The following is a 20413-nucleotide window of genomic DNA, read 5'->3' on the forward strand; positions in this document are numbered from 1 at the left end:
AGGAATCTTCTGCTGAAGTCTTTAGAGCAGCCTTTCTAAACCAGGGTTCCACCGAACTCTAGGTTTTCTTCACAGGTTTCTAGGAGTTCCATAAGCAATGAGAAATTTCTGCCTCTCAGGTATATTACCACTGACACCAGTGATCTTTTTAGCGATTTGTAAGGGAGGGGGGGATGCTTTCCAAGGGCCAACAAAGTAAGGGGCTTTCTTCCCACTGGCCACCAATGTAAAGGGCTTTCTTCCCACTGGCCACCAATGTAAAGGGCTTTCTTCCCACTGGCCACCAATGTAAAGGGCTTTCTTCCCACTGGCCACCAATGTAAAGGGCTTTCTTCCTCCTGACCATTACACTATTGTACTGTGAGCAGTGAGTATAGTAATAATTGGCAGGGGTTCTCTGGGACCTGAAAGTTATTTCTAAGGGTTTTTCCATGTGAACAAGGTTGAGAAATGCTGCTGTAGAGGAACCAACAATTCCAGCAGTTTCGATCCCCATCTTCCGCCATCAGCCTCTACATCACTACAAGAACAACATTCAGCAGCATAGGAGGTGGAAGAATTGAGTGTTTACGCTCTCCTTTTACATGGAACATTTTTTTTTTAAATTCATTTACGTGGCAAGGCCACGATATATCAAGACAGATTTAGGTACTTATGTTCTGTATTTAAAAAAAAGTAAGTCTTGTTTGTATTGCAAGTACTTGAGCTCTAGAACAGTTATAGAACTCATGAAGCTAGTCTGACCTATCTTCTTACAGTGGAGCTAAACTCAAAGTGAAGTGTACTATCTTATAGGGAACATTTTGAAATGTTAATTGTGCCTAAGCAGTACCCAGGAAAGTACCTTTCGCATAAAATTCCTTTAAAAAAATGATAGTGTACCTCCTGCTGTAGAATTTCTGGTCTCCTTGCTTATGAGATTTTTAACCCCTGATCTCCTCTGTTTAAAAGAATGACGAAGTGGTGATTTTCCTTCTCCTGCAGTATTACCGCTGTGCACTTGTTGTCGCTTTTATGGTCACGGTATTGTTCTGTTTGATGGCCGCTCAGCTTCTTCTATTTCCACTGCTCTGTACAAGCTCCACAATGGAGACGGAGACCATGACCAACCAAGACCAGGGGTGCAGCGATACCTGCAAGTAAGTGATGGACTATTTTTACTAGGAACTTGGGGTAGTAGAACATATGTTGTGGTTTTACAGTAAAATGATGGGTGGTTTTGTGTTTTGGACAGTATATGAGGGACCTGGCACACTCCATACAGTATAAAGTCCTGAAGATGGTGGGTGATGTAGTAACAGATCTAAAGATGGCTTGAAGAGCATTCTAGATAGAAGAGAGCATCACCAGCTCACTTAAAGGCCTACGAGCCTTAACTTGTTAGGAAAATGCTTTGGAGCTTACAACATGCTCCACCGGGAGTGAAGTCTATCATTGCCCTGATGAAGTAGCAAGTGTGTGGCTCTGACCCTTCTCATTTTAATTATGACAGTATTGTGGCTTCAGCAAAATTGTGGCCGTCTGCACACACACCCACTCCCCGTCTACGATTAACCTCAAAGAGCGAAACGCGTCTAAGGAGTTCTCTACAGGTGGAGAACAGGAGCTGAAGCTTTTACCCATCTCATTACATTTAGGCAACAGGGAGTCTGTGTTTGTGTGCAGATGGCCACCATTTTGTTGCTGTCTACTGGAGCCTGGCAAGCCTAATTAATCTGTCTTGCACCAGTCTTTTCACAAGCTGATCCAGCTGATACAGGTTTGGAGGAGCATTCGAGTGGTACTGTTTTCACTGCTTTGGGCATTATTATTATTATTATACAGGATTTATATAGCGCCAACAGTTTGCGCTGCACTCTACAATATAAAGGGAAACAGTACAGTTACAATACAATAAAAATGAGGATTAAGAGGGCCCTGCTTAGAAGAGCTTACAATCTAATATGGTTCATAAGTAATTGTGGCTGTTTATTGAGCATTTAGGTGTCCTGGTGACCCGCTCTCTGAACAGATTTACTAATGGGGGAGGTATACTAAAACTGGTGCACTCAGAATCTGGTGTAGATATGCATGGTAGCCAGTCAACTTCTAACTTCAGCTTGTTCAATTAAGCTTTGGCAATAAAACCTGGAAGCGCCCCCCTCCTGAACCATACCAGGCCACATGCCCCCAACATGAGGGGGGTGATTTGGGGCAGGGGGGCTTCCCTCCCAAAGCATCTTGTCCCCATGTTGATGGGGACAAGGGCCTCTTCCCCACAACCCTGGCTGGTGGTTGTGGGGGTCTGCGGGCAGGGGGCTTATCAGAATCTGGAAGCCCCCTTTAATAAGGGGGACCCCAGATCCCGCCTGATCCCACCATGTTGAGGGCACGTGGCCTGGTATGGTTCAGGAGGGTGGGTGTGCTCGCTCGTACCCCCCCTTTCCTGACATTTTGTCGTGGGAGTTCCCCTCAAAATCCATACCAGACCCGAAGGGCTTGGTATGGATGGGAGGGGGGATCCCATGCCTTTTTTTTTTAATTGCCAGCAATTTTTTACATTCAGCTGTCAGTGGGGAACTGCATGACTTAATAAATTAACTCATGCGGTATTTCAGTTGCGTTTACTTTTTTCTGACCTCTGGAATGGATTAATTGGTTTTCAATGCATTCCTATGAGAAATGGCGTTTTCAGTTTATGAATTTTTCGCTATACAAAAAGTCCTGCAGAACGAATTAAATTTGTAAACCAAGGTATTACTGTGTGTGTATGTATATATTTAATGTGTGTATTTTTCTCTTCATACTTAGTATGATTCTTGTGGAGAGCATACCGGAAGGGCTAGTGTATCCTGAAAATTCTACCTCCAACCCGTCAGTGTTTCAGACATGGTTGAACCTTCTAAACGAGGCCAAGAGCAGCGTGGACATTGCATCTTTCTACTGGACGCTGACCAACAATGACACTGGTACACATCATCCCTCAGCTGAGCAGGTAAAGCAGATTGGTCATGACATTTCACACTTTATGGGAACTGGTAAGGTGTATGGCAGCATTACTAAATAGCCTTATTTTTGTTATATTAGGCAAAAAAGGGACCTTTTCTAGTTTTAACTAGCCAGGTATAGTGTGGGTGTTTTCTTGCTAGCAGAGACTGCTTTTTTTTTTTTTTCTTCTTCAGTCAGACCCTTGCAGACTGTTAGTATCTTGCAGGGAGATAAGAGGATCAGCAAGGGATACCACACTGCAGCTTTGGTAATCGGCTATGCAAGAATATTTCATATGTAATGAACAGATATGAAAGCCTCCCAATTCTATGTAGAAATTAGATTTTAAAGCTTTACACATATTGGTGGGATTTTTTTTTTTAAGTCTAATGGCAAATTCCTTGCTGTTAACTGATACCTTTTTGGAAAAAAAAAAATGGCTCAATGTAGGTATCCATTAGTCTTGGAGTACCTTTAAAGCAGAGCTCCAGGAATTAAGTTTTAAAAAAAAAAAAAAAAAAAAAAAAAAAACTATTTTGATCTAGCTTGACTCAATGTAAGTATCCATATCTGATACCCAGAGGGCCTCTAGAGATGCTGAAAATCACTGATGTAGTTTGTACTACATATGGTGGGGATCGTGATCTTCTGGGTGCTGCTTTAGTGGCCTCTCTCTGGACATGGGGGGCACTTGCTTAGCATTGCTGCCATTTAGAGACCGCCCAGAACTTTTTTTTTTTTTTTTTTTTTCTTTTTTGATGAATGGAAGAGGTCATGACATCTGTCTTTCCTCTCCATTTCACCCATTCAGAGAATGCCTTGTGTTCATTAAGAAAATATAAGGTGTTATGTTATTGATGTTGCTGAGTAAGCAACCACCTGTGTTCACTGTGCAGAAAGGAGGCCATTGGAACAGCAACCAGAAGACCAAGGCTATCTCTGTATGTAGTGTAGACTACTGCAGTGATATTCAGCCTCTCCAAAGGCCTTCAAGGTATCGGATACTGTTTTTATAAACTTACATTGGTCCAGCTTAGCTGGATGTCAGTATTTATACAATTTCTGGAGTTCCACTTTAGGTACCCCATGGCTGATCAAATATTACTACTAGGACTTTAAAGGTACCACACCAAGTTGTAAATAAAGAATTGTACATGTTTATTGTACAAAATATTATTTTTCAAACCTTACACATATAAAGAGCTACGATTCCAACAGTGCAGCTGTTACATAAAACTACAGTAAATGTAGCTCATATTTGACAAATACATATAAACCCAGATGGTCATGGTTTGTATGCAGATAACTGGCACATTTCGAAAGGGCAATCCCTGCTTCTTCAGGGAGAACTGCTAAAACGTTTTATCATGAGTGCATAACCATAGAGCACTCTGTTAAGGCAACATGGAGATGACTATAAGGGATCCAACCAGCTAGGCCCTTGGAGGGGAGATCACTTTGAACTTTGAACTAACTTCTTGGTCTCTAGACACTGGAAAATCATCAGTTATCCTCTCTGTATATTGAAGGAGTATATACCATCTGTATTCCTCTTCAATTGATATCATTTAAGGTACTCCATGGTTCTCCCATTATATGGTGGCTGCGGCTTTGGCCTTCTGATCCAGACTGCTCTGTCTATGCATTCATGACAGACCTTTGTAGCAGTTCTTCCTGAAGAAGCAGGCATTGCCCTTGCCAAATGCGTTGGAGTTTTCTTCATACAGGCCATGACCATCTGGGTTTATATGTATTTGTCAAATTTGTGCTACATTTACTGTAGTTTTATGTAACCGCTACACTGTTGGAATAGTATCCTTTTTATATACAAGGTAGGTTTTAAAAGCATGTACAATAAACATGTAAAACTCTTTATATACAAGTTGGTGTGGTACCTTTTAAAGTCCTAGTAGTAATATTTGATAGGGTTGTGTCTTTGTAAAAAGATGCCGCACCAGAAAAACCATAGGGATATGGGAGTCTGCCTGTGGCATCCTCCTTCCCAATTTTCTTTTCCACTACATGACTGATGTCGATTATCTCAATGATCCTTCTGTCCAGAGGTAACTTTAGCATTGGAGGTGCCCAATTTTCCTCCCCTGCTATAGGTGAACATGCATGTTGAGGGAACAATTGTCGCATCGCGTTTTGCAGCCAGTTACCATCTGTGTTTAACATCACTTTTGCGCTGCTTTATGAATGGGTCATTTAAAGCTGTTGGCTTGGTACAGGATTGCTAAATTGGTCTCTGTCCTGAGGGTCCCTCCTCCAGGAGCCTGCTTGTTCTGTGGGGCATCTGCCCACTGATCCCTGCTGAGAAAGCAGATGGCTGGTCCGTATCCACTCCATTTATGCAGAGCGGACATCCAATTGCCATCCGATCCGCTAGACCAGGGGTGGGCAACTGTGGCCCTCCAGCTGTTGTAGAACTAAAAGTCCCATGAGGCATTGTAAAACTGATAGTTACAAGCATGACTCCCAAAGGCAGAGGCATGATGGGACAGCTGGAGGGCCACAGTTGCCCACCCCTGCGCTAGACGGAATGGGGATGGATCCCAATCTGTCTGATTTTAGCCAATCGGATTGGATGTCACGGGTGTAAATGGACACATGTCCGTTTCCACCTGTCGCTCCATAGAGAATGGAGGGTTTTATTGAATCCGCCTGAAAAAACTGACAGGTGAACGTGATCGGTCCGCTCATCTGAAAGGGGCCTTACATGGAAATACAGTTTACCTATTGCTGTCATAATCAAAAACAATGTACTTATGTTCAACAGGGGGAATTAATCCTACAAGAGCTTTTGAAACTGAAGCAGCGAGGTATTGCCTTGAGAGTGGCAGTCAATCCAGCCAAGTCCTCCAAGGCCTGTGCTGACATTGATGCTCTAAAGGAAAGTGGTAAGACCCCATCCTTTCTGAATTGACTTTATTACTCCCAGGTTACATAACACATTGTGGGTGTTAAAAACCTCTAATATAAAGGCATGGTTCACCTACTTTTCTCACAATGATGTACAGTTTGTGTAGAACACCAGCAAGAGTGGCAAAAGGCTAGTATTTTTTGTTATATTTTTATTGCTTTCTACATTAGTGATGAGCTTTGGGTTTGATCCAAACCAAGAGGTTAGCTGTCAATGTCATTGACCTAATATTGCCAGATTGGGTCAGTGATGTCACGACCATTCCATTCCTGCCCCTTTGTGTATGTGCAGCTGGGCGCAGGTAGCCTTCCTCTACAGCTCATTGGCCCGCCACTGACAGCTAAATTTAGAGTTTGGACCAAACCCAAGCTCATCCCTAGTCTACATTTCTTTGGGGGAGCTTTCCAGTGATGCAACAGGAAATCTCCTTGCTGTCAGGACGTCTGTTTTCCGTTTTTGCCCCCTTCTTTTTTTTTTTTTTTTTCCAGCAATTGTGGAATGGGATTCTGTCCCCTTTCTTCCTTTGTTCTTAACGACTTCAAGTCCGGACACTTTTCCCTCTTCCTGTCCAGGCCAATTTTCAGCTTTCAGTGCTACACACTTTGATAATAATTGCGCAGTCATGCAACACTGTACCATATGGATTTTTTCACATTTTTTTGAGACAGATAAAACTTTATTTTGGTGGTATTTATTCACCACTGGGATTTTTCTTTTTTGCTATATAAATGAAAGTACAAACATTTTGAAATAAGTGTTTATCTTATAAAAATTTGCAAATAATTAATCTTCATAAATCTTGGCCTAAATGTATTCATCTATCTTTTTAGTAAAAATAAAAAAAATTAAACGTAAAAAGTTTTGAAAAATTATAATTTTTGGTTATAAATGAATTTTGTGTGTATGTATGTATGTATGTATACACACGTGTATAGAAATTATGGCAGATGATTGATTTTACTTTCTTATAACCAGTCTCTATAAGACCCGTTATCACTAGTATAGGTACTTTTATGATTTTATTACAGCCTAGTTGTATTTTCTTAGCACCAGGTGTTGGTATACTCTGAGAGCATTTTCATTCCTCTTAGCTTTTTCTCTGATTTCTTTTATTGTAACTTTTTTTTTTTTTGTATTCTGTCATAGGAGCTGAGGTTAGGATTGTTAACATGCCCCATCTGACGGATGGTGTGCTGCACACAAAATTCTGGGTGGTGGATGGCAAGCACTTGTATATTGGCAGTGCCAACATGGACTGGAGATCATTAACACAAGTAAGATGCAATTGGGTTGATTACTAACGGTGTAGAGGCTGTTCACCTAGCAAAGTGAATGTTACATTATTAACCACTTGACCTCTCGAAGGTTTTACCCCCTTCATGACCAGGCCAGTTTTTGCTGTTCTGCACTGCTTTTACATGCAATTGCGCAGTCATGCAACACTGTATGCAAAATACATTTTATATAATTTTTTCACACCAATAGAGCCTTCTTTCGATCACCACTGTGTTCTTGTTTTTTTGTTTTTTTTGTTTTGTGTTTTTTTTTTTTTTATAATATAAGCGATAAAAGACAGTATGTTGGAAAAAAAAACCCAATATTTTCCACTGTCTGTTATAGAACATATCCAGCACAAAATAAAAATCAAACTTCATAAATTTAGGCCACAATGTATTGTTGCAGGTCTTGGGTAAAAATCGTAGTAAGTTCTAGCGTCTACAAATTATGGTAAATGATGAAAATTGGTCAGTACATCAGGACTGATCAATTTTCATCATCCTGGCATTTTAAGGGCATCAAAAAAGAAGTTGCACAAATACCCCCTAAAAATGACCCCTTTATGGAAAGTAGACAGTCTTTGGTATTTAGTAAGAGGCATGGTGAGTTTTTGTTGTAATTCTCCCTGTCAGCTCGGGCACACTGCTCGGGATGGCTGTACTGTGCTTACAGTGAAGCACACCCGCCCCCTAGCAAAACATTCCCTACACACAGTTAACCTGTTGATCGCCCCTCACATTAACCCCTTCCTGCCCAGTGTGATTAGTACAGTGTCAGTGCTGTTTTTTAGCACTGACCATTGTATTGGTGTCACTGGGGATGTCAGTGACACCAACTTAGTTCCCCCCTGTGTCAGAATGCCCGCCGCAGTCCCGTTAAAAGTCGCTGATCGCTGCCATTACTAGTAGGAGAAAAAAAAAGGCCCAGTATCTATACTGCCATTTGTAGACACTATAACTTTCACGTAAACCAATTAATTTACATGTATTGGGATTTTTTTTTAGCAAAGACATGTCGCAGAATACATTTTGGCCTAAATTTATGATGAAATTAGATTTTAAAATTTTTTTTACTGGAAATGTTTATTAGTAAAAAGTCCAAAATATTGTTTGTTTTCTCAATTATTGGTTCTTTTCTGCTTATAGCGCAAAAATTTAAAACGCACAGGAGATCAAATACCACCGAAAGAGAGCTCCATTCGTTGGAAAAAAGGACATAAATGTAATCTGGGTACAGCGTTGCATGACTGCGTAATTGTCAGTTAAAGTAACGCAGCGCCGTAACGCAAAAAATGGCCTGGTCAGGAAGGGGGATAAATCCTCTGGAGGGCAAGGAGATAAATACACAATCCTAGGCAAGGAAAATGTACAATACCAGACAGTAGCACAGCGTCCCTAATTTACTAACCCTCACTTTGTAAGGTGAACATACTTTGCTAAATGAACAGTTTCTACTATTTTAACAAATCAATATTGCACTCAAGTGTATTCAGATTTTTTTGGTTTAATTGCAGAGTGCAAAGCTTTATGAAGCTTTTTAATCAGTAACCAATCAGAAAATGGCCTTTTAATGCTCACTACACACATTACAGTCTGGTTCTACAATCTCCTTTAGATCTACCAACAACTTTGTAGCGCAAGGCCCTGCCTGACTGGATACAGATTGAATAGTTTACGTGGGTGTTCATATTACATAGTTATGGTATATCTAAAGTTGTAAAAAGATTGTATATTCAGATTGTACTGTATATGATGACCCTAACAGTTCACTGCAGACAAGTAACTTCAGTGGCTGGCTGTATCCCTTACAAAGAAGGATGGATAATGATAATTTGTGTGGACCATGATGGAAAGAGTTTTGGTAAGAGAGATTACAACTAGTTTGGATTAACAAACTAGAGAAATCAATATATTCCTCTATCCACACTAAGGCCTCCTGCACAGTGATGTCCATACACACATAGGTATTTATAGGCATATTAGAAGAGGAGCACTTACAGGCTGAATAAAATGCACCAAAGTGCGTTCAGGAGAGGAGCAGAAAAGCAAAAAAATGCCAAATATACATCAGTGCATCTAAACACACTTAATCGCTAGACACATCTGAGCATTAATGCATTCCAATGGCCAGAGTGAACTAATATTTGGGCCAATAGAATGCATTAATGCTCAAACACTTGACACACCTAAACTCATGTGCAATAGGCGGCTTTAGGTGTGTTTTTTTCAGCAGCATTTTTCCTGGCATTCAGAGGGCTGAACAGATGCCCTGTGAACATGAGACCTAAAGAGCATGAATAGAGGAAATTTCTCTGCTGGCTATTATATTATAAAAACCACGGCTTTCGGAACACCCAAACATTGACTGTAGCTGCTTGATTTCAGTCACTCTTCGGCCAAGACAGGCCACTTCAATTTTCAGGTTGAAAGTTTGTCAAGGTGGGTGATGCGGACAGGCCATGGCTTGAATTTTTTTTTCTCATTCAGCGGGAATTGACTGAAAATGTCAGTCATATATGGGCAGCATTATCAAAGCTCTTGGCTTCCCCATGGCAATTAAAGTTCGAGTTCATCTTTGGCAGACCATTGTCATAAAAGTGACTATGCAGACAAGAGGCCCCTGTAGTTCAACATTTTTTAAAGATGAACAGTTCGTTTTGATTACTGGACTTGTCATACCCATAGGCATGTGATGCTTGGGGTCTGATGACTGGAACATCCTGGAAACTAGCCAGGGCAGAAGTGCCAAAACATATGGGAGTACACTGTTTGCACAATTATTAGACAAGTGAGTATTTTGAGCAAATTAATTTTTTTGCATATTGTCCAACTCCAAACTGTATAAACTTGAATGCTTATTGGATTTAAGCATATCAGGTGAGGCGTATTTGTGTAATGAGGGAGGGTGTGGCCTTTCCTATATCAAGGTGTGCATAATTATTAAGCAGCTTCTTTTCCTAAGGCAAAATGGGCCAAAACAGATTTAGCTGACCCTGAAAAATCAAAAATTGTAAAGTATTTCAGAGGGATTCAGCACTCTTGAAATTGTTAATATATTGGGGCAGAACCATCAAATGTTTTGTTGCAAATAGTCAACGTGTTGAGAAAAAGACGCAAATTAACTGCAAAAGATTTGAGAAGAATCAAACATGAAGCTACCAGGAACCCATTATCCTCCAGTGCTGTCCATATTCCAGAACTACAACCTACCTGGAGTCCCCAGAAGTACAAGGCGTTCAGTGCTCAGAGACATGGCCAACGTAAGGAAGGCTGAAACCCAACCACCACTGAACAAGACACATCAGTTGAAAAGGCAAGACCGGGCCAAGAAATACATGTAGACAGATTTTTCTAAGGTTTTATGGACTGATGAGATGAGTGACCTCTTGATGGAGCAGATGGATGGGCCCATGACTGGACCATTAACGGGCACAGAGCTCCACTTTGCCTCATACTCCAGCAAGGTGGAGGTGGGGTACTGGTATGGGCTGGTATTTATTAAGCAGTTTTTAGAAGACATTTTTTTCAAGCAGTGGTACAGGAAAAAGTCTGCATCTTTCAAGAAGGCCATGATATTTATGCAGGACAATGCTCCATTGCATGCATGAAAGTACTCCACTGCGTGGCTAGCCTGTAAAGGCCTTAAAGATGAAATAATAATGACATGGGCCCCCTTCCTCACCTAACCTAAACCCTATTGAGAACTTGTGGTACTTTCTTAAACAGGAGAATTACAGTGAAGGAAAATGGTATACCTTTCCGAACAGTGTTTAGGAGGCTGTGGTTGCTGCTGCACAAAAACGTGATCGTTAACAGATCAAGAAACTGACAGACTCCATGAATGGAAGACTTATGACTGTGATTGAATAGAAGGGTGGCTATATTGGTCACTGATTTTTTTTTTTTTTTTGGTCTATTTGTAAATTTTGAGTTGTTTGTTTGTTTATTATTCTCACTTTAACAGATAAAAATAAACAAGTGAGATGGGAAAATTTTCATTTAGTTGCATAATAATTGTGCATGAGGAGATATTTTCCTAAGAAAGCCAAAACCTCAATTTTACTTTCTGAAATATTCAGGTTTGAGGTTTATTAACATTTTGGATTGACCAAGAGTACTGTAGTTGTTCAATACTGAAATGAATACAACTTGCCTGTAATTGTGCACAGTGTATTTAACCCAGACTTCAGTGCTACCAGAAATGGCCTCCAGATACATATACATTTTTTTTGTCTTAAATTCTCTTTATTGACTTATGAATTGGAGAATACAAAACAAAGCCTATTGGGCATACCCAGGCTTAAAATCACGAATAATAATAATTAAAAAAAAAAACATTATTTATTGCAGGTACTTGTATAGCACTGTGAATTTACGCAGCGCTTTACACATATATAAATTGAACATTCACATCAGTCCCTAACCCTCAAGGGGTGTACAATCTAAGGTCCATAACTTACATACACATATTAGGGCCAATTTAGACAGGATCCAATTCACCTACCAGCATGTCTTTGGAGTGTAGGAGGAAACCAGAGCACCCAGAGGAAACCCACGCAAGCACAGGGAGAACATGCAAACTCCATGCAGGAGGCGCCATGGTCAGAAATCGAACCCATGACCCATTTACTGCAAGGCAGACATGCTAACCACTAAGCCACTGTGCCACCCAACATGAAGTGAAACATAACACCCAGATAAGGTGAACAACAACAAACTGAGGACAACCGCACCCAGTGATATCACAGGGCTTAGATATGGAAGAAGACAATTCCCACAGAAGATTACTGACAACCCACACTGAGAATAAAAAGCAGGACACCCCCTAGAGTCATAAGCGTGTTTTATATAGAGGGAGAACCATATTAATCAGCTGTTTCCAGAAACTGGATGTGGGAGCATGAGGGGACTTCTACTTTAAGAGTATCGTTTGCGAGCCTAAAAAAAAGCAAGAAACCAATCAAGGTTCTCATGATGCGAGAGATGGCTAAGGCCTGAATCAAATCAAACAGACAAACCTCAATAGATAGTGGTACAAAAACCGTGGTTATAGAGGATATATTGTCAACTACATCTGTCCAGTACTTCTGGATAACAGGGCAGCTCCAGAAGATATGTAAAAATGTTGCTGGATCCTCAGGGCAATGCCAACATCTAGAATGGTGTGCTGGGAACATCTGGTGCAGCCTCTGAGTATAATATATTATATGTAGAATCTTAAACTGAATCAATCGGTCATGAGAAGAAACCAATTGCTGCGCAGGATGCTCCCATATCTCCTCCCAATCCCCAGAGTCCAAATCGGGCACCTCCACGTGCCATTGTGCAAAAGGTGCTCAAGACCAATATGGGCCGACGGTTGAGTGATCGACATATTTTAAAGATTAACAGTTTGTTTTAATCTGCTGAGGGCCCATTGTCTTCATGTTCACTTTTATGAAAAAAGGTTACCAAAGGTGAACTTGCCTTTAAAAGGAACCCGTACGAAGCAATATGTTGGCTGTGATTACTGACCTCCTTCCCAGAATTCTTATGGCTGGTTGGTCCCTGGCTTCAGTATATGCGTCACTGATGCAAGACAATCATGAAGATAGTGAAGACAGAACTCCAGATCTGCATACTACTCCAGGTCAGTGACCTGAAAATTAATTTATTTCCTCCTATTAATATTTTCAGAAGAGGTGATCCATGAGTCTGTGTTTTTCTCTCAGCACAGGTTTCCCTTCAATCAGCTGGGATCCATATATGGTGAATGGCCTCCATTTGTAAAAGGGCAACATTTCAAGAAAACTTGTCCTGATCGAAATACACAGGCTTTCATTGCTCTCCTTTTTCTGAAAACACCATGTACCTGGCAGTCATGCTGATCCAGTGGCTTCAATACTTATTACATCAGTGATACAATAAGTATGCAGACAAGGACTTAATCCAGATTTTACTTGCTGCATGCTTGTTCTGATGCCAAAGACAGCCAGATAATAAGAATTTTCAGACTTTAGCTCATGGATATATCTCGTGACGGGTTTTTTTTAAAGTGACTTTAAAGGCAGAAGGTTTTTTACCTTTAATGCTTTCTCTGCATGAAGGTTAAAAGTCATCTGAGTGGAGCTCTCCTGCCCTAGCTTCCCCTAAGACTTACATGAGCCTGATCCAGCGCTGAGTGCCAATCCAGCGTTGTGACCAAGAGCAGCATTGATGCACTATCTTTCTCCTCACTGGCTCAGAAGCAGCAGCGGGAACCATTAGCTTCTGCTGCTGTCAATCACAGGCAGTGAAGAGGGGCGGGGCCAAGCCGCACTTTGTGTGTCATGGACACAGAGAGTGGCTCGGGAGTGAGCCCACATGAGTGCCCCTATAGCAAGTGGCTTGCTATGGGGCATTCAGCAGGGGGAAGGAGCCAGGAGCACTGGCAGGGGACCCAAGAAAGAGGATCAGACTGCTCTGTGCAAAGCCATTGCACAGAGCAGGTAAACATGACATGTTTCTTATTCTAAATACAAAACATTTTCCCTTTTTACAATCACTTTAACTCTTCTCTGAAGAACCACAAAGATGTGCATGGTCAAGTTTTAGATCCAATGAATAGAAAGTTTAAATCCTGCTCTAGAGTATATGTTCTAGTGTTTGTGGGCTGGACTTTGATCTGTCTGTTACAGGTGAAAGAATTGGGATCGACTGTCTATAACTGCAGCTGTCTAGCCCAAGATTTGGAGAAAATTTTTGATGCCTACTGGACACTGGGTATACCCAATGCCACCATTCCTTTTCCATGGCCAGACAAGTTTTCCACCATCTACAATAAGGACACACCTATGGAAATGACTGTGAACAATACACGGACTCTTCTTTATCTCTCTGTAAGTGATGTAGTTTTACGATTTGCTTGAGTTTTGATCCATAAGGTTCATATAAGGCCTTTTCCCCCAACGAAGTGTGTGGTATTGTAACGTGTGTGTGTGTGTGTGTGTGTGTGTGTGTGTGTGTGTGTGTGTGTGTGTAATGAGCATTACTGTCCTGTTGCAGTGTTCTCTGCTCTTACTTAGTCCGGCTGAAAAAAAGACAAAAGTCCATTCAGTTCAACTATAAAAAAAAAAGTTATAATCCTATACCCACAATTGATCCAGAGGAAGGCAAACAACCCAGCAAAGCACGATCCAATTTGCTCCTGTAGGGAAAATAATTCCTTCCTGGTCCCCCGAGAGGCAATCTGATACTCCCTGGATCAACTTTACCTATAAATGTTAGTATCCAGTTCTATTCTGTGTATCCAAGAAAGAATCCAGGCCTTTTTTAAAGCAATCCACTGAGCTGGCCAGAACCAACTCTTGAGGGAGTCTATTCCACATTTTCACAGCTCTCACTGTGAAGAAACCTTTCCGTGTTTGGAGATTAAATTTCTTTTCCTCTAGACGTAAAGAGTGTCCGCTTGACCTCAGGGTGAATAGCTCTACACCGCGTTCACTACATGAACCACTGATGTATTTATACATGTTGATCATATCCCCCTTAATCTCCTCTTCTCAAGAGAGAATACATTCAGTTCCTCTAATCTTTCCTCATAGCTGATCTCCTCCATGCTTCTTATCAGTTTGGTTGCCCTTCTCTGTACTTTCTCCAGTTCCCCAACATTCTTTTTTGTGAATTGGTGCCCAAAATTGAACTGCATATTCCAGATGTTACTAATGATTTATACAGGGCTAAAATAAGAAGCTTTGGTGGGCATATACCAAGGCAGGGGCAGTGACAGTTTAGGAAAGCCAACAGGAAATGAAATGCACACAATTCTAAATTAAAACAAATTTTTTTTTTTGACCTAAACAAAATTTAAAAAATGTTACAGATGAGAATTACCACGACGATAAAAGCTAAATTTGACATGAGGTACCCTTAAAAAATTGTAAATGCCATTTTAAATATAAAGCAGAATAATGATTTGATTGGTTACTGAAAATATGGGATGCAAATGTTTTCCCTTCGATTGCATAAAATGTGCTTTAAAGATGGAAATGATAGCAAATCTACATCAGCAGTAATTTTGGATGACCTCAGCAGACACTTTTTTCATTTACCTGGGGCTTTACTTATGTTTTTCTTCCTCTGGAGGTGTTGCAGGTTCCAGTGTGCCAACAGGCTTACATATATTATAACGGGGCAGGCTAACGTTCAAGCATACTGCTTTATGTATTATTGTGGGTCAGTCAAAGTTTGAGGAGCGATGACATCCTCACCGGCTCTAGAAGAACCTTTATTTCCAGATAACTTGTGGTCTTTATGGCATTGCCTTTTGAGATCTCCTCCCCCCTTTGTCAAGTCTAAGGCTCTGTTAAGACCAATGTGTTTATAGTGCTTTTTGCAGGAACACACTACAGTCCATTCAGCATGGTTTCCTATGGAACATGTTCACATCTATGCTTTTTTTTTGAGCTTCTGCGTTTTTTTTTCCAAGGGTCAGGGACTTTTTTAAAAGTAAAAAGCAGTGTTTTTTTCTACAATAGAGTTCAATGGAGAAGCTGCTGAAATGCATGGTAGTACATTTTTGCTGTGTTTTGCGTTTCACATTTTTATTCTGCTCAGCAACCAAAACAAAACCACTTTTACCAAAAAAAAGAAAAAAAAAATTTGAACAAAACGCAGTAAAAAACGCATGTAGAAAAACTCAAAACTGCAAAAAAACACTGGAGAAAGCATCCAATGCAAAATGCATATATGTAAACCAAGCCTAAGCGGTCCAACTGGTTTAATGACTAATATAGAGGCTGGGGATGTCAGTCAGTTCCATACTGGGCGCAGTATGTGCTACTTAAATACTAAATGCCTGGTACAGAACGAAGGGCGCAGTTTGCTTCCTAACCGCAGCTCTACCGCTGGAAAAAGTGGGCTACCAGGTGTCACTATCTCCCCCTCCTGCTCTACACTGTGCATTATAGTTTCTTTATATAAGTTTTAATCTGCCTGGTTTTTGTCTTGTTCCGTCAGTACCAATGCGGGGGGGGGGGGGGGGGTTAACATGTGATCTCAGGCCCTTGTACAGCAGAGGGGAAGGTAGCAACTGAGCTGTATAATAGGACCACAAATCAAGCTTCTAGCAGGGGCGAAGCTGACAGGCAGGAATGGCAGAGATAAAGAATTCATATGTACTGAACAACCATTCATTTGACATGCAGAACTGAGTAGTCTCACATGAATATATAGACCAGCTGAACTCCAGGGATGGTCTTTGTTACTTAGTTACATTGGTCCAGCTTGGCATAATATAAGTATGCATATCTAATGCATTACCTTTCTAATAACTTATTTAAAACTGTCCTGGACCACATGGTCCGCTGAGCGAGTTCCAACCGCAAGAAGACCTTCAGAAATTACTTGACGCGTTTCGAGGGGAGATTCCCTTTCCTCAGAGCCCTGAGAAAGGGGGATCTCCCCTCGAAACGTGTCAGAATTTATGAAGGTCTTCTTGCGGTTGGGACTTGCTCAGTGGACCATGTGGTCCCGGACAGTTGGATATTGATGAGCTTGACTTTCTATGCTGTTTTGTGAGTATAAATCTGATTCACTTTCTAATAATTAAAAAGGTGTTGCGCAAGGATGTTTGCGCCCTCTGTTTTTGTCTTCTAGAGTGTCTTCTGGGCTTCTCCAGCCCTTTGGGGGCTGCAAAGTTTTGCCAAGGTTTGAGTATTTGAAGATCTGTGACCAACCATTTCCGGAACATTTCTCGAGCGTAGATTTTCTCTTTTCTATGAATATCTAATATCTGTCAGGCCACTGGAGAAGCTGACAATCACTGTAGTCACTGACCATCACTGTAGTCGGCACTACTACAGTGAAAGCCACAATCTTCCGAGTCCTGCTCAGTTTCTCCTTTGCACACCAACCACAGGGGTCACTTGTTTGGCACTACTACAATTCACATATGTATTTTGTTTTGCATTCTGATTGAACAGAGTGGAGAGGAGGGGCCGTGACATCACAATCTCTACTTAGAGAACGCTTTGTAATTATAGAAAAAAATACGAGGTGTTCTGTGAATGGTGGCAGTGCAGCAATGCCCTTTGGTCAGTGTGCAGTGGGGCATCCGTTCGCATAGGACCCAGTAGATTGCAGTGATCATTGTAGTAGCACCAACTACTACAGGAATTGTCAGCTTCTCCAGCAACTCCTCAGGTGTGAGATATGCAAACTTACATTGTGCCGAGCTGGACCAATGTCTGCAATATACTTGAGATCATATCTGGAATCCAGCGTTAAAATTTTTATTGCATTTGAGATTTCTTCTTTAAGTTGCTGACCTGGAACGAGCATACAGCATGTAAAGTCAGGGCACAGATGTACAGCCAGGCCCTGTGATATAAAAAAGGAATCAATTCAGAGGATCTGCAAGACTGCCAGGCATCTGGCTTTTTTCAGAAGTAGTGGGTCAAAACGCGAAGATGTGATCGTGTCCCATAGGAAATCATGTTAACTGGACTACTGTGCGCTTCTGCAAAATGCAACAGAAACGCTTAGGTGTGAACCTAGACTTAGTACCATAAATGAAAGGTAAATCAGTGAGAGCTGCTTGCTTTTCCTACCTAGTTCGTTTGAAGCATACCATATTCATTTACACTGCAAGTACATTAGAAGGACTTTTACAAGATCTCACTTCTTTCTCCCTGCCAGAGCTCCCCTCCCCCACTTTCTGCAAAGGGAAGGACGGAAGATATTGATGCCATTTTGAGTGTTATAGATAATGCCAAGAGATTTATCTATATCTCTGTTATGGATTATACCCCCACGGAGGAGTTTAGTGAACCCAAGAGGTAATATTGTCTTCAGAATGTTTTGTAATGCTGCACAGTTTACACAACATAGGCATTTCTATAGGCCTGAGATTCCCACCCCCACACATCGGAATACAGTCATTTATACACGTGCTGAGACAAGGTTGTGCAAATTATGCCGTGTAGCCCTTCCAAAGAAAAATAGTCACATGATTGCAGTCTTTGGAAGTATTACACAAGGTGTAGTTTTGATAGTCTATTGCACAAAATGACTGGAAGAGGATGCAGTCACACTCAGGCTTCATTCATAGCATGGTGCAGAGATGTTGGTTTTTTTTTTTTTGTACGCGTTCTGTAAGGGCACAAAAATAACAATTGTTCCTAACCTCTTCCCTACCGCGCTGTAGCTGAAAGATAGCTACAGCATGGTTGTGATGATTTTTGGAGACAGGTTCTCTTTGAGACATCCAAAGTCTAAAAGACCCTGCATGCCTCCCCTGTGCTCCACTGAATGTAATGCAGTGCACATCGCACCGCATTACATTCTTTCCCTGCCTCCATGGCTGGGAATCTCTCAATGGGGACCCGTAAGTGACATCATAACGTCACTTCCAGGTCAGGACAAGATGGGGAGGGAAGTGGATGCATCTGCTCTCCTCCCTCCCCTCTAGCCGAAGGCAGTTAACAGGTCCCGGGCCCACAGATGGGCAAGCGGAGCCCGGGAGACATAGCGGGGGGGGGGGGACAAGTTCACACGGGGGGGCTGGCACTCTGTGGAAGCGATCGGCAGGGCTGAAGGTTGAGAAAACTGCCTGCCCGATGCCCGGAACTACATGTCCCTGGCATCGGGTGATACAAATTCAACATCCCTGGGTCACAAGCACTCCCATCTTCTCCCAGTATTCCTTTCTTGTTCGGTCTTTTCAGCCGCTTGAATGGCCACTCCGTGATGTCACTCCCGCACATGCTTTTGGGAGTCGCATTATCATGGAACAGAGGGGGTGCCATAACTGTACGCTGAGCTGCGCATGCGCGGTTTAGCATACGTTACAGCTGACAGACAGGGAGAAACATTACCAATAGGGTTTATTCTGTTATGGAAACATTTACCTTTTTAGAGTTTCTTTTATTTAATTTCACTTTAAATATAGATATTTTTTGTGGATATTTGTGCATAAAACTGAAGAACTAAAATTTGATGGAAACCAATATCATTTTTCTAAAGTAACCTGAAGAGTCCTTATTGGCAGTGCTTTTTGGGTAGCTCCAGCAGTTCACAGAATGATTTTACTAGTTGGGGCAGTTTGCACCTCTCTGACTCACAGAAGCATGCTCTGGTCTTCGTATTCTGTGTTTAGCAATAACTTACATTTTGAGGTTTGTACATATTGCCTGGATTTCCACACTTTGATGCACAATTTTTCTTCCTATTTCAGGTACTGGCCAGAAATCGATAACCATCTAAGGAAAGCAGTTTATGAAAGACATGTATCTGTACGACTGTTGATAAGCTGCTGGGCAAATTCAAAACCGCCTATGTTCCCCTTCTTGAGCTCACTGGCTGCTCTGAATAGTAGCAAACCCCATTACAATGTAGAAGTGGTAAGTCGCTTTGGGAAGGGAGGGGGGAGTTGTAATGTGACAACAAGGAGTGTTGCTGATAAGACAATGGCTGCCTTTGTTGTTTGTGTGATGTGGTTTTGAGCACAGCTTTGTTCCAGGTCACACACCTAATACACCCCTATGGACTAGAGCAATTCTGTTACATTTCTGCTATGAGCCAGTTTATTCAGCAGCGTTAGACGGGATCAGTTTGTTTTGTTTTCTTTGGTAAGTGTGCTGTGAAATGTGCATTGCTCTTCCTTAAAATAAATAAATTGGGACAGTTGCCATCTTTTTTGTATAGCTTGTTTTCTGGATTTGGCATGGGGACACATTTGATGCCTTTAGCTGCCATTGTGCTCTTGCTGGGCATCCAGTGTGTCTCGGTTCCTTTGAGAAGTGGGCTCTCTCCAGGCATACCCACCCCTAACTTTTTCACTGTTTTATATGTTCCAAATTGGAGACTTTAAAAAAAAAAAAAAAAAAAAAAAAAAAAAAAAAGTTAGCACCACAGTATACAGAGGAGCCTTGGCATAGGCACTGCGGCTTCCACATACATTGTAACTACACCTTCTGTTTTTTTTTTTTGTTTTTTTTTGTTTTTTTTTTTTTTCAGGCTAGCTAGTAAGCTTGCTGGGAAGTTTTGTCTGTTTGTGCTGTGAGTTGCCCTTCCATGTGCACCTTACTGCAAAAGTTACATATAAATTGGTGTGGATGCCATCACACCTGTATGCCCCCCCCGTGGATCAGAGCAATTTTTTTATATTTCTGCTATGGGCCGGTTTATTCAGCAATCTTTGTCGTTAATTAAATGTGAACTCCAGGCTTGGATCCTATTGCATAGTTATATTGGTCCAGCTTGGCACAATGTTAGTATTCATATGTGG

The 20413-nt window shown here is 41.4% G+C and overlaps 1 protein-coding gene across 2 annotated transcripts in view; it reads left to right on the plus strand.

The window, feature by feature from the left end:
* LOC149467250 (5'-3' exonuclease PLD3-like) overlaps positions 1-20413 on the plus strand; it is a 65780-nt gene that overhangs the window by 39272 nt on the left and 6095 nt on the right. For both annotated transcript variants that reach the window (XM_089672053.1, XM_089672052.1), the window contains exons 4-10: positions 985-1139; positions 2791-2974; positions 5747-5867; positions 7037-7164; positions 13824-14024; positions 17824-17963; positions 19361-19526. In XM_089672053.1, the coding sequence (XP_089528179.1) occupies positions 985-1139; positions 2791-2974; positions 5747-5867; positions 7037-7164; positions 13824-14024; positions 17824-17963; positions 19361-19526 (1095 nt within the window). The remainder of the gene's footprint in view (positions 1-984; positions 1140-2790; positions 2975-5746; positions 5868-7036; positions 7165-13823; positions 14025-17823; positions 17964-19360; positions 19527-20413) is intronic.

The sequence above is a fragment of the Staurois parvus genome, unplaced genomic scaffold (assembly GCF_062004578.1).
Source record: "Staurois parvus isolate SC_StPar_1 unplaced genomic scaffold, SC_StPar_1.0 ptg000118l, whole genome shotgun sequence".
Lineage (NCBI taxonomy): Eukaryota > Metazoa > Chordata > Amphibia > Anura > Ranidae > Staurois > Staurois parvus.